This window comes from Calypte anna, chromosome 4A, assembly GCF_003957555.1.
Source record: "Calypte anna isolate BGI_N300 chromosome 4A, bCalAnn1_v1.p, whole genome shotgun sequence".
Classification (NCBI taxonomy): domain Eukaryota; kingdom Metazoa; phylum Chordata; class Aves; order Apodiformes; family Trochilidae; genus Calypte; species Calypte anna.
In genome coordinates, this window is record NC_044248.1 from 17,401,256 (window position 1) to 17,426,920 (window position 25,665).

General features: G+C 39.9%; 1 protein-coding gene across 1 annotated transcript in view; it reads right to left on the reverse strand.

The window, feature by feature from the left end:
* The window catches only part of SCFD2 (sec1 family domain containing 2), a 185,138-nt gene that overhangs the window by 89,654 nt on the left and 69,819 nt on the right, over positions 1-25,665 (reverse strand). The window contains exon 5 of the mRNA XM_030450193.1: positions 11,242-11,491. Coding sequence (XP_030306053.1) covers positions 11,242-11,491 — 250 coding nt within the window. The remainder of the gene's footprint in view (positions 1-11,241; positions 11,492-25,665) is intronic.

Genomic DNA, 25,665 nt, shown 5'->3' on the forward strand with positions numbered 1-25,665 from the left:
GACCTCTACTGATAAAAGCCCTCAGGAGCAGCTTGGACACCAACTGCCCCCATCCTGCAGTGTCTCCTTGCAGTCATGTCACAAGCCAGGCAGGAATGCTTGCCCTGCAGGAAGACAGCCAGCTTGGTGAAGGATGGCTCCCACACCTCACCCTAGGGAATGAAGGGACAGGTACTTCACAAGGCTGGCTTCAAGGCACCCAACTAAACAAGATCAACCATATCCTTGAAAAATCTTTCTGATGGTCATAAAAATACAGGCAGCCAAAGCTCTTATTTTAAACCTAGGTTAAAGTATGGTGGTGGGAACAAACCTGGCGTGCTCTTCACCTGAAGAAGACTGAGAGGGGATCTTATCAATGCTTATAACTATCTAAAGGTAGATTGTCACGAGGACAAGTGCCAGGCTCTTTTCAGTGGCACCCAGAGACAGGACAAGGGGCAGTGGGCACCAGTTGGAACATAAGAAGTTCCATCTGAACATGAGGAAAAACTTTATTTTGAGAGTGATAGAGCATCAGAACAGGCTGCCCAGAGAGGTTGTGGAGTCTCCTCTGTAGATATTCAAATCCTGCCTGGATGTGATCATTTGCAACCCGCTCTGGGTAAACCTGTTTTAGCAAGGGGGTTGGACTGGCTGATCTCCAGAGGTCCCTTCCAACCCCTACCATTCTGTGATTTTATGATTCTACACCATATCCCTGACAGAACCTGAATTACAAAGGTTACTTCACATACATGAATGCAGCAGAGGTGTGAGGAAGCCTACAGGTGGGAGCCTGAGGAGATGAAAGGCAGACTTGAGGAGGACATGGACAATAAAAGAAAGTGTAACAAGGAGCTAAGGGCAGAAGTTGATCCATGTGGGTGATAGAGAGGCAGAGGGAAGAAGTGGGGCAGCACACTGGAAATGGGGGCAGATGTAAAAAACAGATGTATAGGGAAGAATGAGATGGATGGTGGCAAAAAGAGCTGTGGCATGAAGAGACAATAGAAGATAAAGAAATCTAGGCAAAAAAGTCTCCAGCTGAATCAATTATTCATAGACCTCAATATTCTGTTGCTATATATACCTGCAAATACCTGCAAAGCCCAGGTGGCATATTTATCCACTGGTAAACATTTGGCCCATTTGGAAGACCATGTGCTATTGCATTAGTGCAAGCAGTAGACAGCTATGATGTGCAGTCAAATTATCTGAACTTGCCAGTAAAATAAGTATCATACTCTACAGTCAAAATGTTGTTTCAGCTACCTATATGTCCTCCTATTTTTTTTTAAGTCTGGGGGACAACATCATTACCCATGGTGTACACAGAACTGTAAAACACATACACCCAGACAGCACCAGAAACAAAAGCCTGAAGAACGAGATTTGAATAAACCAGGAACATTCACACAGTTTATCCACACATTCCCCACATTAACACAAATCCATGCAAGAAAAATACATATTTGTATTGTTTTTCATCAAATAAATGTCTCTAATTGGCTATGAGTGGCTGTTGCCACCTCTCATCAGGCAACTATTTCCACAGCAACGTTTATTTAAATGAATAAAGGGTGAAATTAAAGAGAATCAGACATCTGGTTCTAAACTAGCCTCAGTGATGTGAAATTGTGTAGGACACAAACATGACTCTTATTTACACAAAACTCTCAATTAACAGAGCTCCTTCAATCTAATTTTACAAATGTTACTTTCCTTGCCTGTCAAAAGAATATCCAAGAAAGGAAGGGGGAAAATTCTTAAGCTATGATCTGTGAATGTTCCTGTTTTGACAGATCACAGTCCTACGTGTCTGCAAAAGAGAGCAGGAGGGTCACAGCAAAATGTAACTTGACCTGAACTTTAACCACCAGAGGTGACATTTACTGAACTATAAAATTTAAAGCTAAACAAGAACAAACAGGGAGAAAAGGACTATGAGAGCACCTTCTCTATGTTGGTTTAAAATTCAAGAGCATAGGTGACCTGACTTAGGTTTAAAGCAAGGGCTTCAGTACACATGAAGAAATTTGTGAGCAAGTATTCCAGTAATAGGGTAGTGCTTTTGAACTGCTGTAGTGACATCATTTAGATGTTATTGAAAACAAAATAGTAGTAGCACTAACAGCAGTCCTAAAGAAGGGATTTAAACTGTTCTACTAAAAAAGTTGTATTAGCAAGACTGACAGATCAAAGAAAATATTAAACCCTGCTTACCCCCTTTCATCAGAATTGATCCCTAGATAACATGTCAACAGCTTCATCCATCCCTTAAACTTGATCTCAAGACTGCTGCAAGCAGGAGGAGCCTTGGATGTTTTCACACTGATTTATACAGAAAAAGAACCTGACTCTGAGTCAGTATTACAAGAGAAAGCAAATTATCTTGACTTAATGGACGATTGAATGGAAGACCTCCAGAGACAAAATCCACAAGTTTTCAAAGACTGAGATGAAGAGGGGGAAAAGGCATACTGACTGGTGACCTGTATGGGCAAGTGGTGGATATTTAAGTCATAAATCCCTGAGCTATGGTTTAAATTCTAGAATTTCTTTTCAATGTGATTTTTATACTCTTTGTTCTGATGCTATGACCAACACAGCAAGTTTGCAAAAGAAAGGTTGCATAATGATCAATTCTTCAATATATTTCTTTGGTTTAACACTGTGATAATGCAGTCATATGACTCTATTTTAGGTCTAGGCTTGACTGCTTCTTGAAATACTGGATTTCAACATATTGCATCATCATTAAAATACACAAACACTGCTAGCCTGACATAGGTTGACTGTCCAAAATTCGAAGGACAGAATTCACCCCTGATAAAATCCCATGGTAATTACAAAAGAATTCCCTTCCAACCTAACATTCTATGATCACTGGGCTAAAGAAAATAATCAGAAATATCTCAAGCTTACAGTTACTCCTCCTTTGCTTGGTGGAGGCAATGCTGTCTGCCCTTGTACCATCAGATCCATGACACAGCATAGTACTTAAAACAGATACAAAATTGACAAGAATTATAATACAATATTTAGAAACTCTTACAAAAAGGCATTCAAATTTAACAATATAATCTCTTGCAATCTACAGCAAACACCTTAACATTTGTATCTGCACAAAAGAAAAACAGAACGCAAAAAAATCTGTTTTCTGTCAGATGGGGGTGGTGACTACTAACACATTTCTCTCTCTCTCTTTTTTAGGTTTTGTTTTGTTTTTCTTTAATTTGACAGTTATTTAATGCTTTAACATTTTTTGTTTGCCAGGCTGGGTGTGCTCTGTAAAACAGCAATTTGTTGATAATCCTACAATAAAAAAAAACCATGAAGGTTTTGCAAGAAGTGACCTGTATGGAAAGAAAAAAGGGATTTAGCCAGGCCACATACATATATAAGTACCTTTAAAAAGTTTCCAAGTTCCAAAGCAGTTTCTGTTTTCATTTTATGCTTAAAGCAAAGAGATATTTGATGTTAGAAGAATCTTCTAACTGCTATTGAATTTGCATGCTGAAAAGAACACCAATCATTAATGAAAATTACACCATATCAGTTTCCTGTTGCACTTGGCTGTCCTGCTAAACTGGCAGTGAGACAGAAGCCTGCAGAGCTGCAGGCATATGTCTCACGTTAAAAAAGAAAAAAAAAAGACTTCATGTTATAAACACTTCAATGAAAATTACTATCCAGTTTGGAGCCAAGTGAGACCAGGTGCTGAAGACAAAATAAACAGATAGCATAAGAAAGTTTAAAAAAAAAATCCCTCCACCACAGGGCTTTCATTATATTGTCTTCTACCATACCTTTTAATGTATTTCATGAAATCCAAACAAAATATTCCTGCATGTGTATAAAGCAGATTGATTGTCACCTTCATGACCATAGCTTTTTAACATTGATTTTTAAGATATGCCCCACATTTTTCAGAAGTATGAAAAAATATGAATATGCAAATTTAGATTATAAATTAATCCAGGACACTACTGCAATTTGTCCCAAACAATTCACTAGAAAACCTGGCTAAAGCAGGACAGACCATTGTTTTGGTGCATACCCATTTTCTCCCCTCTTTTTCAGAGCTCACAACACTCTCTATGAATCTTTCTGACTGTTCTGTAAATCAGACAAATGTCTTGGGACATGTGCTCTTTTTTCCCCAATACCTCTGTTAACATGAAGCAAAGGAGTGAAGTGTGGCAGCAGTGGCAGCATCTCAGGGTTAATTAAACTGAAGGAGCTCCCTACGCAGCCCTCTTGCGTGGCCAGGCAGTGGCCTTGCTCATGTCTTCTCAGTGCTCCTGGCAGGGTCAATGTCAGATCCACTATCCTCTGGGACTGCTGGACCACAAATACTTTCCCCTGGATCATGTCCAAAACGCATCAAGATAATAATACAGATACCAGGAGGACATCTTACACCCTCTCTGCCACTGAAACTGGGGTATTTCAGGTGTCTATAAAATCAGCTGAGGCAACAGGAAAAAAAGCCTCCTGAAACATCCAACTTCCATTTCAGTACTGAAGAGAAAATGATCTGGGTTTCCTTGAGCTGCAGTGATAATGTCTGCACTGTGACAGGATGAAGCTATTTAGTTCTATCAACAGAAACTACATTTTGTCATCCAATGCAAAAGGCAAACTTATTCAAACTGCACCTTATGTTCACAACTATCCCTGGAGGGCTCTGCAGGATAAGCACCATTTCCTCATTACTGGGAGAGACAGAGAGCATGGGAGAGAGAAACATTGACATAATCTGCCATGACTTTCTTTTTTATCATTTTATCATAGGAACCATCCTATGAGAAAGATTTTCTTCCTTGTACTGCATCCATGATGATGGCAGCAGCCCTGAAGTCTGCACAGCTACATTGCACCAGCATTTACTCCTCCTCTACACAGACCATACTCTGGCATTCCTGGCATTTGCCTTCAATGCAGGGCAGGAGTGAAGACAGAGGAGATTCCCAATCATGCACATACAGCAGCCTAACCTGATGGGAAGGAGTCTTCTTCCCAACTCAAACTTGAGTGCAAAGCTGTCCCACTAACACTAAGCATGAAAAGGCCCCTTTAGTGGCAGGGACCAGAATAAGCTAATCAGTATTTCAGAGAGAGGCCTGTCTGGACATTCAAAATGTTTAGTTATTTGATGTGTTGAGGTATTCCCCCACCCTGGGCAAGCCACTCTATGAACTTTTAACATAAACAGTTTAGCTTATAAACCTTTGCTCTGGTGCGGAGCTGATCCTTATCTACTAAACTTACTGGCAGCCAGACTCCCACAGTCGCCTGGAAGCAAGGAGCAACCCAGACATGCCGGGCTGCCCGGCAGGACCCAGCAGTGCTAACACATGGCTCTTATTTTTTTGTGCAGACAATGTAAATGCAGAGCTCCTGATATGTAACAGGGCAAAATGGAAGCTCTTGAAAAGGCTTAGAAATAGTACATCTTGTTGACTTCTCATTAAATTACCTCTGAATTTCTTGAATTACGTTACTTACCTTTGAAAACTCAAAAGGAATTTAGATTTTTCTATTGTTTCCCTAAATGATTGCAGTAAACCATTTGTTTTCAGTTTTTTAAATTTTTATTTTGGATAAATATAGTCAGCTATAGTTCCCAGCAAAAATACCTACACTACATAGAAATACCATATTAGCCTCTCTCTAAGTTGTCTCCATGTAGCTCTTAACGTGTTTCATTTTTCAGAACAGATGAAAGAAGTCTCTTTGTAGTATAGATTAAACCCTCAATAAACAGCAAAATAAAATAAAACATACTTGCACAAATGTTCTCAAGTCATGACTTTTTTCCATAATTTCTGTTGTGAAACCCACGGATTATCTGAAAATAAGCTATTATATAAAAGAGGGATAGAGCTAGCCATTCCCTGAACTACTGAAAACTTTGATTTCATAGGAAATACTCCTGATAAAAGCATGGAAAAGTTTAAATCACTCAGATTTTATTCTTGAATTTTATGGTTTTAAACAGTAGCAGCTTCCCAGTATTTTCCTAAACTGTGTGAATGGGAGGGGAATCACTGGCAGACACCTGAGCTCCACTGTGAAGCTGCAAAAGTCCTCTCCTACACCAGATGGGTGGTACATCCCATCCCATCCAATCCAATCCAATCCAATCCAATCCAATCTAGAGGGGCTACATTACAAATTCAGGCAAGGACCTAATTTCCTATCTACCCACCCATAATATAACCAGGTTTGGGATATTATTGCTCCAAAATAAGACCACATCCAAATAGAAGTGAATGTGTCTGTCTTCTGAAGGAACCAGCCACCCATTCAGGAAAGTAAACACTTACCGCAAAAACAGGATTATTTTAGGATTCATGATCCTTAAGATATGCTATCAGTAAGGCAATTATATCTTAATTTGTGTGTAACTTCATTAATGTGCAACATGTCCCCCAAGAGCCATGTCCTGGGGGCAATCTGAAGAAGAAAAAAGCACCGTGTGTCTAACCCAGCACAGACATGCCTACGCTACATCACACAGAATTTAGGGAAAAAAAAAAGTCAAAAAATTTGGGTTTTAAATCTAAGTTTTTAGAAACAGATAGCCAGCAGTTCCTGGCCCAAGAGGGTTCCTGCCACACCTATGCCCAAGAGAGTGAAACTGATACTTAGAGCCCAACTAGGTAAGGGCAGCGTGTCTGGCTGGGGGCCTCCAGAGAACACCACGACAGGCAACAGATCTGCTCTACAAAACTCCCACAGAGATTTGTAGATGAAAAAGAGAGAAAGGCACAGCTGAAAAAACAGATTTTTTAATTGCTTTGTGGCTGTATTAGCAGTACTTCTGCATACGTTTGTAGTTGTACACAGCTCTACATGGACATTTGCAGAACTAGATGAACAGATAAGATGATAAAATAAATACAATATTTTACAGGTTGTTCTTTTTTTCTAACAGCTGCAAAAGACACACACACACACCCTCTAAATGCCCCTAACCCAGAATTCTGTTGAAAAGCATCCATTTTCCATTATGTGTTGGTCTATTCTATTTCCCCTCCAATTTGTAACATTCTGCTGGAAACAGTGATGAAGAACATATGTCTGCGGTAAATTACACCCAGGAGAAATCTTGGAACTGTTACATTCAGTTTTATTACCCAAAGCATTGATAGTCTACCACAACACATATTATTTAACAGTTCCATCAAACACAGCACCACTAATATGAATCTATATTATTATGCATGCAAAAAGACTTGTATCATATTTCTAAAATCTCATTGTCTGATTTAATGTACTGCATTTTCATTTTAATTAACAGTTGTAGGATAATTTTGTGGTTCAGTGAAACCAAGCGTTGTATAAATGCAGAATGTTTTTGTACAAAAATTTTGGGAAACACACCTTCAAGCAACAATAAGCTTGAGAAGCTTATCCTCAACAGCCAGGAAACTGTGAGGGCTTTTACAATATAAGCTTACATAAATGCTGCATCTTAACATTTTCTGCAGAGGGCTGTAATCATCCAGGCTCCATCAGGGAAACCCAGTGTGGCCAACTGGACAGACAAACATCCCTGAGAATTGCTTTCCTTTCTACTACTGCAAATACTAATCCAGTTTTAGTAGGTAACACCAGAACCCAATCATGGTATACATATCCCCTGTGCACTGATGAACTGCATCTTTGGGGCAAGGTCTGCACTAGTGCTGTGAGGCAGAACAAGTTTAATAGGAATAAAAGATATCTCAAATAAACCCGGCTATCACTTTGACTAATGACTTGACCTCAAAAGTCAGGTTTTGCAAAGTTTTACAAGGGTTTTTAATTTTCTTTCTCAAGTGCATCCATGGGAACAACAAATAAAAACAAAAAAAAATGTGTATCTCTCAAGACTGCACACCTTCCACACTTTGCAGAGAGGAAAACAAAAAGCTTAGGGAGCAGTAGTTTACAGCCTGAGAAAGGGCTTTTCATTTCAAATTATACCAACCAAAAAGCCTTACTACAGTGTTGGGTCCAAAGTAAAATCAAAACATTAGGCACCAGGTGCATCAGAAAGCAGAGCACAAAGTCCTCTCTGTTCAAAGAAATGTAATCCCTAATACCTGAAAATGTAATTTAATACTTTCTAAGTTCCAAAATGAGTCACACAAAGCTGAAAGCACCAGTCCACTTCATGAACTGCAAACTGAGACCCAGAGAGAGTTATACTTGCTGAATACCAGAGAGTCTCACTTAGTTTATTACTACTTATTCATCACATGTAAGAATAACACAAGCTATATTGTTCTGCTTCTCTGTCGTGTTCAGTCCATACCCCGAATGCAGCCATGGCTCACAGAAAATAGCCTGTAGAATCATGAAATTGAAGACTGTGCTACACTGCACACAGGAGTGAAATGATTGCATGGGAAACAGAGTTACTGGCATTTCTCAGCTTTGAAGTGCTCAGCCTTGCAGCCTTACTAATACTCCTGTATGCCTTTTTAAAGGCAAAAGTGCATTTTGCTCTCTCTTGCTACAACCAAAGCTGTTCTATCACGTATCCATGGCCAGCAGGGTTTGAAACTTCAGTCTGCAGCCCTGCAGAGCAGATTTACTGCAGAATGGATATTAAATATTCAGAAACTCAGGTCCCACATGGGAACCTGCAGGTGAGGAGTAAGCCAGCAGGCAGTGTCTTAACCTCACACAATAACTGGCTTAGATTTCTCTCCTGACACATCCAATTTAACATTATTCCTAACACCTTGATGGAAGGCTGAAAATAAAAGACAGTGAACATTAGCTCTGTTCTGATCATGAATGAGAGATTCCAAGAATTACTGAAATTTCTTTCAGTCTAATTAACTTTTGTGGCCAGTTAAGAGCAAGAAGGGTTTTAACTTGTTTCTGACTAAAAGAAAAATGAGGGCAGAACACTGGATAGGACCATGATCTACCCAGACCTGTGGCTGTTACCAACTTGCAGAGCTGGGCTGACCTTGTGAAAACAAGCCAACCTGTGCCTGTTAAAAGGAACAGTGGGTCTGTAGCTGATGGCATGTTCTGCTCAAAGAATGTCTCAGCACTATAGCCACTATTGTACCAAATGGGGAAACTGGTGCTGCCATCTATTCCCCAACTTTCAGCCCTGCTACAATGTCCTCCTGCTGTGTCTTTGAAAGAAAGCTTGTGGGTGATCCTACAGATCTGCCTTGCTTTACCTCTCAAGCAGCAAGTAAGATACCCAAGGTTCAGAGGGAAGCAGGATGTAGAACACACAGGCCTGGCAAAATACAGGTCAAGGAAGAGGAGGTCTAAGGCTGCTCATGTTTTCTCAGTCTTCCCAACCAGACTGCCAACATTGGAAATTACAAAGTCAGCAAGTTCCACAAACACTGAGAAAGCAATCGGTTGGATTAGTAACAGCTTCAAAACTATCTAAGGGGCATTCCAAGAAATTCCATTTTATACTTTTCTCCCAAGACAATCCTTACTTTTGGTCATGATAGTTAACTTTAATTTTTTCCCCTCTTTTATGAGTAAGCCAAAAGAACTGTTGTTCCAAATAAGATGTAAAACAAAGACTGTTGATAAGCCAAAAAAGTATGGGAGGAAGGGGAAATACTATGACACACTTTTGCAGAAAGCACAACCATGGTTGTGATCAACACACAGATACAGAAATAGATGGATGCATGGACTCTGGTTTTGTGTTACCACATAATAATGATGTGCTTGGTCTAAAACTACTGGGTCTGACTGGAATGGAGTTAATTTTTTTCTCAACAGGTTGTATAGTGCTGTGTTTTGGATTTGTGGCTAAACCCAGGCTGACAACATACAAATGCTTTTGCTGCTGCTGAACGGTGTTTGCAGTGGGAAGGCTTTCTCTTTTTCATGGTCAGATGATCTAAATAACAGACACCTGTCATGTTTCTAATAATCCAGCTGCTATCCAAAAAGACAGAAGTAATTTTATTTCATAAACTAAAGAATCTTTGTACTGAAATACTCATTCACCAAGGTATTTGACTGAAATTTTCGACTTCAACTCTATTCATGCTCACATTATGCACAACAAAAAGAAAGTCACAAAACTGTGATTTGTAACACTGTCAATCATAGGAGAAAAGATAAAATATTAAAATAGAGAATAAGTAAGTTTAGAAATTATGGCACCACATCCAGTAGACGCCACTGAAGTTGAGGGAAGCACCACACAGTGGACAAGATAAATACAGCACCTACTAAAAAACAGAAGAAGTCTACAAGAAGTCTACAAGAAATCTGGGACAATGTGGGGCACCATGGACAAGAGTTAAAATAACAGCACAGTGCAAGTATGACTGAACATGTCCATTCCTACAGTAAGAGTTCTTTAACCATTACAGTATTTTACCCTCAAAGCAACAGCAAAACAGTCAGACCACACCTGTATTTTGAAGTAGAAGTGTCCACAGGGAATAGTACCAGAATAACCAACAGCAGTATTATTACACTCCCCTTGAGACTCCCCACTTAAGGCCATTCTTGGCAAAGGCTTTCAATTCCAAACTCCTCAGAAGATCTTGATTTATGTTCATATGCTCCCTACTTCAAAGATGACGTGGTCAATGACCTGCTCACTATTCCTAATTTTTGAGAAAACTGACAGCTGGAAGTGAGATCCCTTCTGCCATTCAGATAGGTTATCCTTGAGCAGGGGGTTCATTTTAATTAATGCTTTTAACAATCTTTTTTTTTTTTTTAAACATGATACTGTCAGCAAGAAGTTAGGGCTTTCTTATTCTGTGAGTACTCAACTAAAAAAGGCTTAGCATGCTATTTTTAAAGGCTAATGTTCATGTTGTTTCAGCAAAAAACTCAATGTTGGTTTTAGACACATTTCTTCCTTTATGCCAGACAAACCAGCTCCTCATATTCACAAAGTAACTGTGGTTCATTTAACATGTTCCCAGAATTAATTTTGACTTCCCAGGGTCAGCTTTACACTGATCAATAAAAGACACTGTGGAAAAGATTACCTTATGAAAACACACAAACTTAGCCAACCTTTAACAAAAAGAACAACTTGCAGGGCTTTCACCAGACTCAGCACTCTTCAAGGACAGCCTGTCAGCATTTGGCATACAGGAACATGGGAGATGGAACAAATCTACAGGAAATCCTTGTGCTTACTAATGTACCCTCAGCACCACAGACAAGTCAAGCCACTTTTATGTGTTTCTCCCAGTTCCCATGCTCCTGACCATCCAGTTTCCCATCACACAAGCAGAATCTTACCTGTTAGTTTCTGTATCAAAGGAGATGGCTCTGGCTCATGACAAATAGCCTTGACTAGAGCCTTTTTCACTTCTTCTTCAGCTGTGTCCAGCTCTTTTCCACTTTTGATTTCTCCAACCACAGAATACATGTATACCAGCAAGACAAGGAAGTCCTCACAGGTATAATCATCTTTCGTCCTTTCATTGTAAGACTTGATCATTGGCAATAACTGGTTCAAAACACTAGGCATTTCTGCCTCACCAATAGTCTGAAAAAGAGAAGGAAGATCATGTCAGATTGACCCTATAATGTTTAGCACTGAGACATACTCCTGCCTCCACCTGCAAGTCATTATTTCACCTAATAGCAGTTCTCATTTAATGAAGCACTGTTCAACATTTGCATTCTCATTTCTTGGAACATGGCCTTGTGACTTATTTGCTGCTCAGACAGTGAATTTATTCATTTCCTACAAGGTTTTTTTCTATATTTGTGATAGCAGCATCTTACCACTTGAAAAGCCTGATGATTAGATCTTCTCCATGCACCAGTATGATGAGAGGACAGGAACATGAGTCTAAGTGTAGAAATTGTACAAAGCACAAGGTCAAATCCTACCCCTACATTTTGGGCCTCTTACTTTGAGCCTGCTCTTGGACTTGAGCAGGGAGTTCAAAGGCCAGCTTCCATTGACTTCAGTTACTACTGCAGGCTCTCAGCATATCTGCAAACCTAACCTTATGCTCTCAGGTCAGAAACCCAGAAAATTAGAAACTGAACCACCAGTGAAGTGGGTGGATTAAGTGACAGCAGTTTCCTAGAAGAGATTTATGACAGGATCAATGGCAGCGATCATGAGCCAAGTGACCCTCTTCTCCCTCTGCCTCTTCCACAGCACATTTGCCAGCTTCTGCAAGCCATGTAACAAGAGTCTTTTGCACCAAAACACCCCTTGTTTGGTAGGCAGGTTAGGCTCCTTTCCACTGCACATCCACACTGTGAGGTGAGTAAGGCAAAGGCTATCTGGAAGCAGGGAGAAGTACATGGCTGTGAGGCTGAAAAATGATCACAGTGTGTATATTAGGAAAGGAAGGCTGGTAGAGAAAAGGAGGGGAAAATGAAACTATGTTGGGATGTCCTAGGTCCTCAGTGATAAGAATTTCACTTACATTTTCCCATCTCTGTGGGAAGATGGGAAGTATCTGCATAGCTTCCCTGTGGTTGTAAAATGGAGACAGAAACAAACACATTTCATGGCACCCTGAGGTGCCATGCTGACATCCACATCATGTGATACCTGGGCTGGGCTTTACATCCCCACACCCCTGCGTATGAAACACCTACACACAGGTTTTCTACTGAGGGTCAGCTTGCAGCTCAGCAGTGGGATCAGGTGAGAAGTGGGGCCAGTGCAAGGCAAGCAGGAGAATCACGCTGCTCCTGCGTGGAAAGTGTGGGAGGTGAGAACAGTCTTGCTCTCAGTGGCAGTGACTTCTTGGATCCATCCAAGAGGTTCCCAGCAACACCAGCACCCTGCCCCTCGTCAGGTAATCACCAAACAGCTTCCTGTGAAAACCTGTGGGTCAGTTTATAGCAAAACATTGCATCTCTTAGAATCCAAAGTGTCAAGACTGCCAACATTTATTCTTCCTTGTTACTACAGTAACTTCAAACAGACCAGCCATGGCAAACAGGCACCACAGCTACTAATATAACCTTTAAATAGGTTCACAGCAAGTAAATAAAATGGAAACCAAGCAAACCAGAGACAGGTCTTTACAATCACAAAACCATGCAATTAGGTTCATCATTGCCTTTAACTGCATTCATTTAGTTCTGAACTCTTCTGACAACTAAGTATTTTTTTTTTCTGAAGTCTGGGCAGGGATTTCAGAGTCTAACTTTAGGAAGAAGGAAATAGAAAATTTATCACCCGCATACTCCATATTACAATTCAGAGGGTCCTAGGTTTGGTTGTATTTTGGTTTTAGTTGGTCGTTGACAACCTCAGAAACACTGACAAGCATCTCATAAACTGTAATTCTTGTATGTCCACTGACCCACTATAGGTCTCAATCATAAAGAAAGAACAAATTACTCAAGCTCTCACTCAACTTTTTTTTCCCAGCCTGTGCTATAGGAAACAACATTTCTGCAGACTTCAGGCCCCACCCTGCTCCTGAGGTACAAGTTTTGCCATGGACCCAATTTTCAAGGGACTTTAGTGTGGTCAGATGCTATGTTTCCATTTGAATACATATTTGTATTCAAATTCCATTTGAATTTTCTAACAACCCACATGCTAAACCTAACAGTAAGTGTGCACTGTGGACTTGAAGCAGAAAATTACAAAGCTACAGTGGTCAAAAGCATGTGGGAGCCAAAAAGAAACATTCAGAAATCTGGGAGGGGCTGGCACCCTGTGTGTTTGGGCAAGGAGCATTAAATCATATGCGCAGCAAAACCAGGCATTGCTCTGCCTGGGAAGCCAGGTCATGGTGTTTGGCACCAGTCTGGCATGTACTGGCAGCTGGGCTCCCTCCAGAGAAGGCTGCCAATTCCCAAATTTCAGCTGAGCCCTCAGTTCAGTGTTAGCTGTTCTCTTCTTGAAAAGAGGTACAAATTCTCATCTGTATGCTAGTACAATAAATGCCAGATCACACAGATTCTAAAGTGGAAAAGGACATGTCAGGGAATTCAGAGGCATGCAGCTAACCAGGAGGAAGTCAATCACACTGAACAAAAGCTTCGTCAGGCCTAAAACTTCAATAATTTAAGATCAACCTATATGTAGAGTTATTCTGGAATAGGTGACAAACTTCATTGTAGTGCATCTGAATTCACTTTTAAGGAGAGGCAAGCCCTATGCCACATATTGCTGCATATAGTTTACCAGCTACTGGCCCATCATCTATTCCCCCCTCGTCTCCCAACACATTACCTCTGTATCTCACTCCCTCTCAAACTATCACTACACCAAAAATGAGTTCTTGAAAAAGCGCTATTTTGCATGCCCAAATTACCCAAATGCACTGAAGAGCACTGAGGATGCACATGGTCATATAAAACAGTAGGGCCAACGATGACAGTAGCTTCTGAACATATACCTGTACAGCATCTCTGGCAAACTTTCAAGCATACATAATAAAACAATGGGTCTAAACTTTCAGGATGATTTACTGTAGGGCAGCCTAAAACTCAACAATTTAAAGCAACAATTGCCACCTCTTATCTTCAAAGTAAAAATGAAAGAGGAAAAAAAATAGAGTTATAATAAACCATTAACTTCAGAACACACGTAGGGTCTTTCTGGGGTATGAACTTCTCTGGAATGTTTTTCCCTTATCTCTTGGGAAATGGCACTGCAGAGGACTTCAAATGGAACTGCCAAATTTCAGAGGCTATTTTGTCCAAACAGGCCAGTTGGACTGGAGTGTAACACAAAAAAAAAACAAAACAAACAAAAAAAAGGGACTTGCAGCCTCACTGCAGAGCATGACTCCGCAGGGAGCTGGGAAATTTGCCTCAAACAAAATCCACTGGCAGAATGTCATTATCTGGCCACCTCTGATGATTTAGGGGCTCCCTGCACCGCCTAACAATCAATCAATTACCCTGATTGAACAACCCTAAAACACAACTTTTAAAAATCTAACTACCCGTGACCCAAATTTCCTGCTGGTTATGTTGGCCTCAGGTTAGCCCCATTTGTCTATCATCAAGAGAGCCAATAAAAACAATAAAACCAGGTCAATTCTGAGCTTTCCAAAGGCTGCATAAAAACATTAATGCTCCTTAATGCAGAGCCAGCTAAGGCCCAAGCTCCAATGTCTTCTGCTCAACTGCATTGTTTGGACACTTTAATTCTATAACCACATATTCTTCAGTATGGAAGGGAGAGTTTGTGATAGATATGTGTTGTTTTCCATCTCTTTCCTCAACTTTCCTTAGCTATTTATTTGAATTACCTAAGCTGTGTTTACTATCCCTAAGGGGAAACGAGCTGACATCAATTTGCTGAATTTTGCGAAACGCCCAAGTTTTGGCAGATGGGAGGATAATGAAGAAATTACAAAAATAATTTTTTTCAGTTTCAAAACACTGAGCATGATATTGTGCTTTGAAAAAGTGATGTATAAAATGTGACTGAAAAGATCTGCAGGAATTAAGAGGGAGCGTAATATACCCAAGAAGAAACATTTTACCTTTCTGTGAACAGCATTCTTTTTAGTATTAAATAAAGTTGTAAGAATCTAAAGCCGTATGTATCATCAGACATCTTTACACAACAGAGAACAGAGTGTGCTGGGAAGGAAGAGAAGAGGAGGGTCAGAGTTTACTTGAATTAACACGTGTCCCTGACAAACTTGAGAAGAGAACCGAGGACTCTAATCCCTGTGCTTCCAGCCCACTGTCCTCAACACATTATTAAAAATGTTAAAGCAAAAATCAACTTCAAGCAAGTGGAATTTATTTTCTTTTAAAATCCAAGAGGAAGGAGGAGATAAATCTTAAGAGACTACTTCACTATGTAAATATTCTAGGCCCTTTCCATTTAGGAAAGTAAAACATGTTTAATTCCTTCAGAGGTCACATGAGTTAACAGAACCTTTTGGAATGGGAACCACACAGCTTTACAACAGTGAGGAATTATATCGGAAACAAAACAAAATTAAAAAACCAAAAACCACACCCAGCTGCAGGTGAAACCAGCAGAAAGATCAGTTGAAACTCACAAGCCTGTAGTTCATTTGCTGCCCCACCATCCTGGACCACCCTATTTAATAGAAGGTTCTTTCTATTAATAGATTAACTGGGAAAAGAGGTTTTATGAGCTGTGCGGTAAGCAGCTTTCCAATGCTGCTCTGAGTTCTCATGTTTTACCTGGGTTTCATACTTGGTGTTTCGTGATGTTGCCACGTATTAGTTTCCCCACCATCCAGACAAAGGCAGAATATTCTTGCTGCTATCAGTTAAAAAGGCACTAAGGAAGGACCTCATGGATCTGCAAAACCAGCTCAGATCCTTTGATGGCAACAGCTCTCTGCAGCAGTAGAGAAAACAAGAGGTGCTGCCAAGCGAAGGAGGATTCTCAGCTTCCTGCAGTGCTCAGCTGCCCATAAATCAAATACTGCAGTTCTGTTACTTGCTGTTTTACACAGTTTGGCCACCTGAGATTTGGGGTTGATTGCACATAATTTCCATATGGGAGAAATGATGTTTCCACTCCCTTCTCCCAGCAAAACAATAATTTCATTTATTTAGCTTTCATTAAATGGCTTATGGGTGACTAGTGATTTGACACAGTAAATCAGTATGACCTTACCAAGTAAATTATGTTTTTCCACGTGAAGCTCTAAAAATCATTACAAGTCTTGTCTTGGGCAAGTTTTGATAAAAGTATATGTTCTCTTTTGTCTTCTCCTTACTCCCTTCAAGAATATGATTGAAGAATAACCAACACAAAACACAACACAAAAAATGAAGGTCTTCAAAGTACTTACTACTCTCCACCATTAGGAAATCTCTCTTTCTGTTCAAAATACATAGTACCTAATTATTCAGGCAGGCTCCTTAAGGAGAGGATTAAACAATTTTGATAACTGAAGTCCACTGTCTGTACATTTCTTTTTGCAGGAAGTGAGTTTGGCTGCCAGAAAAATTTCAGTCTTAAATTTAAGTTTCCAGATGGGGAGGGCTGACATAGCCTCACCTTGCAGGGGGAAGGAGCAAACGTGAGCCTTAGGGAAAAGCAGATGTCTCTTAAGGGACAGCAAGTTGGGTATGGAGATGTGAGAAGCTGGTGGTAAATGGCTGCTTCCAGTGGAAAAAAACCCCACTCTGTCACTACAGATAGGGAGAAAGATCCCATTGCAACAGGTTTATTGCTTGCCCCTGTCAATAGTGAGAGACTTGCTTCTTCCTCTCTTTAATGGTAGCATCTGTCTATTCACTCAATAGATAATATGGAGAATAGATAATCTATGGAGAAAACATGTATAAACAAAATAGAGGAGAACTAAAGTGATAGTGAGAGACACAGCAAACATCTAGGACTTGTCTCCTCTGTAATTACTCTTAATTGGTTCTTTTGTCTTTAATGAAATATCCCTATTGAGCCAAAATTCTATCTCCTGTCCTTTTTTCTCCATTTATCACCCGCTCTGAGTATTTCCCCTGGAACTGTATTCTCAAAATTGCAGAGACAATTCCCAGGCAGCCCTTGTAGACAGAGTCTGAAAATTCTATAGTAAACAAATAAAAAATAAAAAAAAAGAAAATGAGTAAGCTTTTTAAAAGCTATTTTTAAGCTGGCTCATGCTGTCAGAGACACGGATTCACATTTATCCTACATGCACGCTCTCCCAGTTGGCCTTCATTCTTGCCTTCTGTCCACCAGAGCAGCCTCTTCCTTCTGTGCCTGCTGAAGTGTTTCTGTGACTGTGCATTAAAAGAAATTGTTTTAACCAGACTGGTTCTCTGCTCATATTTACTGCTTGGCCCAGAAACACACTAGCCACAAAGTCCAAGGATTGGACACTTACAGAACAGCACTGGCCTGAAGCCTACATGAAATAGTTTAAAGTTGCCAAGATATATAATAGAAAATTATATAAATAATCACCTGCTTGTTGGATGACTTCTTTAATACCCTGTCATATGGCCAGATTCTTAATTGGTGTCTCTCAGTCAACACTACAGACATCAGCAGTCCTTTGCTAATTTATACCTGCTGAATATCTAATCCAGGATGTTAGTACTTACTGCAAAACACAGTGATGAGTCAAAGGCAAGAAAAATTAAGTGACAAAATAAAGCCTTTAAAAAGCACATTTGTAAGCTCTTCTGGTCAGAGTTATTATTTTTTAACATGTGTCTTGCATAACTGTGAAAAAACACCATTGACACTTAACAGCTAATATGTGATAACAAAAAAGTATTAAAAACAAGTTATTCAAGCTCTGTAATGTCTAAAACAAAACAAAAGCAAAGAGCAGGACAGTTCTTTCAGGCAGTAATTCCCTAGCCCATGACAATGACCTAAGCAACTGGAATCCACCTATAACCGATAGCCAAGGTAGTGTATTCCAGTATTTTTCTTTAATCTAATTTCCTTAGAACATTAAAAAAAGGATTTTGGACAACATAATGAAGATTTCTCTTCACCTTTATCCTGTATTTACTGAGCACCACAGTTGTTTGACAGAAATTTCCCATTTTCAAGCATCTTGCAACTTCTACAGTTATTTTTGTTGCTTGCATGTCACAAGGCAGATTCAGTTCCTGTGACAGAACTGCAAGACCTATGCACACATTTTAAGAAATTTCATTGCAGTCACAAAAAGCTTCTAATAAACCCACTGATATATCTGATTTTCCACAGTAGAGAAATCACCTCATCCGAGTGAGTTAGGCTGTCTGGCAATGTATCATTACATCATACAGTCCAGTTTCTCCCTCTCTCTTTGGAAACCAGCTAACTGTACAGCTGTGTTAAGATATTTTAATGGGTTCATAGGGGCTCATCAGCAACAGGATACTGAAAAAGGATATTTAATAAGTCTGGATTTTATTAGACAAAGCTCTGCAAGGATAAGGACAATTCTACTTAAATCACTGCATGTCTGACATAACAGACTCATCAGTAAGTTAAAAAAGGGAGTAAGTACCTTTAAACCCACCCAGTCAAAAGCTTTTAGTAGTGATGTTTTCTACAGATGTGTTCAGTAGAAACATGAATCAGCATGGCAAAAACTGTGTCAGAAGAATGAAAAAGCAGTGTAGGCCCAGTTAAGATAAAGCATGTATCAGAGAAAGATCTTGGTGCTACGCATGTCAGGATTTTTTGGGGGTGTTTTTTTTCAGTTTTTGTTTGTTTGTTCATTAATTTTTATAAGCCTTAGAATACTGGGAAAAATGCCAAAAGATGGCTGGGGTACAATACTGAGAAAAGAGCACATCTGAGGAGGTTAAAACTCGTATCAGCTTTGAGAAGAAAAATGGGAAAGTCACTACAAAGCAAAGGATAAGAATTGACAGAGACAGAAAACAAATATAAGGGATATACATCAAGCAAAATATATCACAACCAAATTAGTCATTCAATTGTGTAGGAGGAGGGGATTCTATCCTCGAGGATCATTACTAAAAAAGATTTCAGAGCTGCTCTGGACAAAGAAAAGGACATGAATCCTTGCTTACATTGCTAGCTATAGCTCTTCAGGTTTGAAAAACTGATGAGCCAGAGGGAAATAAAGGTCTAAAAATTCACAAGTGGACTAGAGCAGGCAGGTGGGGATTTATTGCTTACTCTCTGTCCCAACACAAGAACTAAGGGACTATTAACAAAGCTGAAAAGAGTCAGTCTGAAGAGCAAATTAAACAGAGTAGATCTTCACGCAATTTGCTTAGATGTGGAACCCCTTGCCAAAGGTTAGGGGCTGCTAAATTCTTACTTGGGTTCACAAAGACGATGGGAAAACTCACAGATGAAAAAATTCCCATCAAATATTTGTCAATACACAGAAACCACATTGGTTCCACAACTCAGAAGAGCTGGAGCTGAGAGATTATCATATAACTGGGTCCTCCTCTCTTAAGTCTCCTGCAGGCAGCTGCTTTTGAGTACGGTTAGAAAGTGCAAACTAGCTCAGCTGCATTTTTGATCCAATCCAGAATGGACATATTTACCTCAAAGCCATGGCAAAAGGACAAATATCACTAAAAAATACAGTATGCAGTGGAAAGAAGAAGGGGAGCAGGTTTATTGAAGTATGTGGCACTATCAGGACTAGGTCTGATATATTGTACCAGTGTCCACATTTCTAAGAAGTTGGGGAAAACTAGAGATAATATTGGAGAGAGCTACAAAACAACTAGAAGAGTAAATTCCTTCAGAGTGAGAAACAGCTGGTTTACATGTCTCTTCAGGCAGGAGAAAATTTCAGAGTATGAGACTTCTTGAATCTAGTCAAGAAGGGCACAAGAAAAATATAGGAAGTTGATACTATGACTTTTCCAGTTCTCAAGGTAGTGGAGATCCTCTCTGGTATGAGTATTTCAGAAAGACTTTGGATGGTGAAAGAACAGAAAACAAGCAGGAAGCACAAACTCAGTGGTCTAACACAATGAAACACTATGCATAAAATCCACGTGGTGAATAAAACCATAAATCCTTTGGCACAGCACTCAATTGCAGAGGAAAGAATGGTGAACTGAGAGGGAATGATAATTTAGAAATAGAAGAAAGGATAAAGGTAATACCTACTGAAATACTAGACATGTTGTGAGAGCTGGCACACTTCAGTAGGTTATAAAAGGAGAGTGACTGACAGTCAAAATAACCCCATCTTGTGCCTTTTTCGTCACACCCACGTCTTCTGAGGCACCTCTTGTCTCTCAGTCCTTTATATCATCCTTGACTCATATACCAGTCTAACATCAGCTGACCAGAAACTCTTCACTGTTGCAGAGAAACCTCCATGGTTTTGGTGACTGGTGAAATCCATGGTGGCCACTAGGACCAGAAATAAAAAAATGAGATGGCCTGGGAAAAAGGCAAACTGGGAAAACAACTCTTACTAGGATAATGAGTGAAAAACAAAAGGAGCTGAAGCCCACACAACTGGGTTAATTTCAAATAAATTTGTTCACTTGTTGCTGTTGGCTTGTTTGTGTGTTACCTTAATATCAAGATTTTTAAAACCAGTACAGCCAATTTCCACCCCTAGAAGTTAGATAATAACAGACAATAAGGACACCTTCCATATATTACCACAAACACCAATGCCAGCTTGCACCACCAAAGCATCATACAACTCATGCTCCAACTATGCTATGGCCAAATGCATAGCTGTGAGCTTTTAGCAATGCTTAGAGATTATGAAATATGTTGAATAAGGGCACTATTTGGCTATAACATCCATTTCATGGTGTCCCTGGGATCCAACTTTTTGTTGACAATTTCAGTGGAAACGGATGTTGATCTGACAAGAGCAGCATTCCCTCTCCCCATCCTTTTTCTTCTGTCTCTATTCTGGAAAAAACTTAAGTGAAAATCTGCCACTAAGACAGACATATCTGCCAAACCCTGTTGGAATTTACCAAAATACTAGGAACTGAAAATCCTATAAGTTAAAAAACTTGAAAGCCATTTAAAACATCAACTTGCATAAGATGGCCATCTGAGACTAGATACTTGATCACATTACTGCATTTTACAGATGGAAAGTTAAACAGTAGCCAACTTTGAAATATTTTACCTTATATTTAAAATATTTTACAACTTGGTATGTAGATAGACAATAACATAAGATATGATATAAACCACAAAGTAAAAATATATGGACATGGGAGGTTTGCACAGGAGAAGATCCCACTGCTCTACCCATAGTCCCGGCTGGAACCACAGGAAGGAGACAGAATGGCAACACAAAGACATGCAGAGGCAGATTATCAGTGCAGTGCAGAGCCCCACGGCTGATAATCAGTACAGTAAATGTTATCACAATAGAGTACTGACATTTCTAGCCCCTGCACAAGGCTCACCATGCTTTAAACAGGATTCAGGCTTTCATGGTGATTAAAGGCAGATGTTACAGTTTTTAACTTATGAAGCCCTCATCCATTTTTGTGTGTAGAAGGAATCTTTCATGGACAGGACATCTTCACTGAAGGATGCTTGCTGTGGCATGGTTTGCACAAGGAAGGACACTTTCCTTCCCTTTTTCAGGTTGGGAAGATTAAAACAAGTGTGAATATATATATACAACTGCATTGCACTTCATCCTATGAAATGTATCAGGTTAAAACCTTAATTTTTCTGTCCAGTTGTCTACTACCAGTATAAACATCAGGTTATCATCTTTTGGAGAGCACCGAATGGCAGAAACAACAATGATGCTTCAAAGTTAAGAATGTCTGATTTTTCCCTATAAATGTGCAGGAATAGAAGTCTCAGTGAGTCTGAGACTCACTCCTCTAATATAACATATTATTTGAAATTAGGCCATAGGCAAAAATAGCCATATAATGCTACAGTGAAAAAAACATTCTGAAATCTGGAAGTGTTCAAGGGGAGATTAAATGGGACTTTGAGAAGCCTGGTCTAGTGGGAGTTATCCCTGCCCATGTTGGAGGGTTGGAACTAGATGACCTTTAAGGTCCCTTTCCAACCCAAACCGTTCTATGATTCTATGAAATCCCAGTGTTCTTTTAATCTTCTCATCCCATCCTGGAAATATTTTCCTGCTCTAGAAGCTAACACTCCTCAAGCACAGTTTAATTCAACTGCCAACAAGCTGTCCCTTCAGCATCTTAACCAGCAAGCAGGACTCCTCAGTGTTAGTATTCACACAGAGACTGCAGGCCCCAGGCTGGGCACACCTGTGCATGGGTATATAACCTTTTAGGATGCCAGTTATTAGAAAGTATACCCAACACCTGCCTGCCAGTCATGATGCTCCATGCCCTTTTGATCCATGTGCCCTTCTTATGACCAGCACGCAGCAAGTCCCCTCCTTTTTCAGCTTCTTTCATCACACCCAGCATCTCCCCATGGGACTGGGCTATGCTGGGTAGCACAGGCAGTGGTTTTGCAGCTTGTCCCTTGCTCTGGATGCAGAAGACATTGGGCTGCTGTCTCACTGCCAGCTGCAAGGGCCATGTCAGGGCATCCTGTCTGCCAGAGATTGCTCCTACTACACCTCCTCCCCATCCATTTGCCCAGCACACACTACAGCTAGAAAAACAATCCCGGCTTTCTGTCCCCTGGGATTTCCCTCTCACTCAGCCAAACGCCTGAGTCAGCATAACTATCCCTCATGATATCACATTTGTGCAAAGGGAGCTGACTGGAGCACAAGACATCTGGTCCCAATATCTAAAAACACTTAAATCATGCATATCATTCCAAACATTTAAGGACTTCAGGAGTTTTCAGTCCCTTTCATAAAGATTTCCTAGTTGCTTCATGCAGAAAGGTTTTTTTTTATGTCCAAGTTCCACTCTGAAGATCTGAGGAAATTCATATTCTTTGCCATTTTAACAAACAAACAAACAAACAACAGCCTTAAAGATGAGCCTAGACACATCTTAAGCTACCTTTACATTAACTATTTTAAAAAATCATTCCAGAAGAATAAAAAATGTTCTGAGTTATAATGTTTACAATTCAGGTTTCAGTAACAGGCAAAAAAGGTGGTTGTACGTAATACTGAAGAGAAAAAAACAAAAACATAAACCACAAAACAAACCTGACAAAAACAACAAAAAAACCAAAACCAAAAATTTAGTTGCAGATGCTAAATGGTGAGGTAACAAGATAGTTTCTAGTTCCCCATTATGGTTTTTTGTATGAGAAAAAGAAGGAATGGCCCAGTGGTCAGGCACCAGACTGAGACTCTAGAGTTGGACACTCACCTCCATGCCCATCTGCAAGCTTCTTGCTTGTTCTCTACATGCAAGCAGTGGTAGATTCCCCACACTACCAAAGGTTAATTCAGCCTGGTGCTGAGTACCAGGTAGAAGTAATAATAGCCAGTGCCGCAAGTAATTCCCTTTGCAGCTTCCACATATACTGCAAGTCATGGTTAGGTTGACACCAACACAGCACAGGCACACTCTGAGCCTGCTGTAGCCTCTTTAGTTTGAGTGTCAATAGCTGTCAAGCTGTCATGGGATGGAACTCTTATGAGCTGCCTTCTTTTTTTCAAAAGCCAGGATGCGTATGTCTACCTATCTCGCAGTCTCTATTGCACAAATCTCTTGCAAGAAAGAAAGTACTTTGATATAATTTCTGTTTTTCTTATCTGGTTCCCCACATCTTAGGGTTGGGGTGCTTCCAACCTCTACCATATAGGCTCTACTGCACCGTAACAGCATAAAAATACTAATTTCTTTTTTGGCAGCTACTAGAAAATTCTTCACCTCCTCCACAGCACAGAAAGCTCCTGGTTTTCTAGCAGGCTACTTGTCAGTCTGCTCTCAGAACACAAGACTCAGACATTGGGATAAAAGTGATATTCCACATGGAGAAACCACAGCAGCAGAGAAGAGGTATGTGAAATCATAGCTCAAACAAGAAAATCCAGAGGATCTTGGTTATATATTACAACTCACAAAATACTTTAAGTCATTTATCTGAGACTTGGATCCTGTTTTGGAAGGCAGACTAGTATTACAAAGCTCTTCTAGACACTGTTTATTAACATCAAGATGAAATATGAAAAGCACTTTCTGCTAAATCCAGGATCCGAACAACTCTTCTTACATGCACCCTGAGTAAACAAAGTAAAATGGTATTGCAGCAGCTAGAAATAAAATTGTTTGTCAATACTGGAAAAAAATATTTTACTGCATTAATGCATATTTAATCCCTCTAAAAATAAACTTTCAAAATAACATCATCACAACTGAGCTACCCTCAAATGTTACAAACGAGTAGCTACTACAGCCATCAGCTGGGACCTTCACCTCCCAGACTTTCTTAGTTTTACTGGGGCAAACATTCCACCCTTCCCAGCAGAGAGTTCTGCAGGCCTTAGCAAAGCAAAGCTCACAAACCCTATAAAATTTCTATGCTACTGTTTAAGGCTGGCAGCATCCACTGGGGAAGGTGAATGGAGATAAATCTAGACACAGCTGTTTTCTCTTTAAAATTTACCTTATTTAATAACCACAACAAACCCGAACTAAACCAGTCTCAGGACAACCTTTTCTTCTGTGTCCCAAATAATTTCCCTCCACCACCTCAGTCATCACCACTTTTGTCAGATCCCAACAAATTACCGGTTGGTGGTCTTGCTGTTCTACCCTGAGCTGTATTTTAATTAGCTAGAGCATTGTGGAAAGATTATTGTACAAATATTGGCGAATCTTCAAACAAAAGTACACACTGTCCATTTTATTCACAACGAAAAAGCTCTTAAAGAGATTTCGATAAAGATTTGCCTCCTGCTTGCAGCCCACATTTGTAATGTTTATGTAAGTGGGGGAATATAAATCTTTTTCAAATGAACCCCACAGTTTTTAAACCAGCCTTGTTATAAACTGCCTGTTTCCGTTTTGCCTGCCTAAGCAAGCAGTGCAGAGCCTGCTTGGGATAGACTGGAACTAATTTAATGTGCTCCAGGTTTAATCCCCATCCTCCCCGCTTTTGCTGGCAGATTTTACACAGAGGACTACTGCTGATTTTAACAATGATTCATGTGATAAGTGGGTTTTGATTTGTTTTTCCACATCAGAAACCATGCAACAAAAATGGTACCAAAATAATTTTAATAAAACACTCAGAACAAGATTAAAAAAACAAAACAAAACTTTGACACAAGAACTGTTTTTCTGCAGCTAACAAAGCTCTGAATTTACTAAGGTGATTACCACCTTGCTTTATGTAAAGAAGACTGCAGAGGTCTACAATCGCTCTGGAAGGAAGGCTGCATA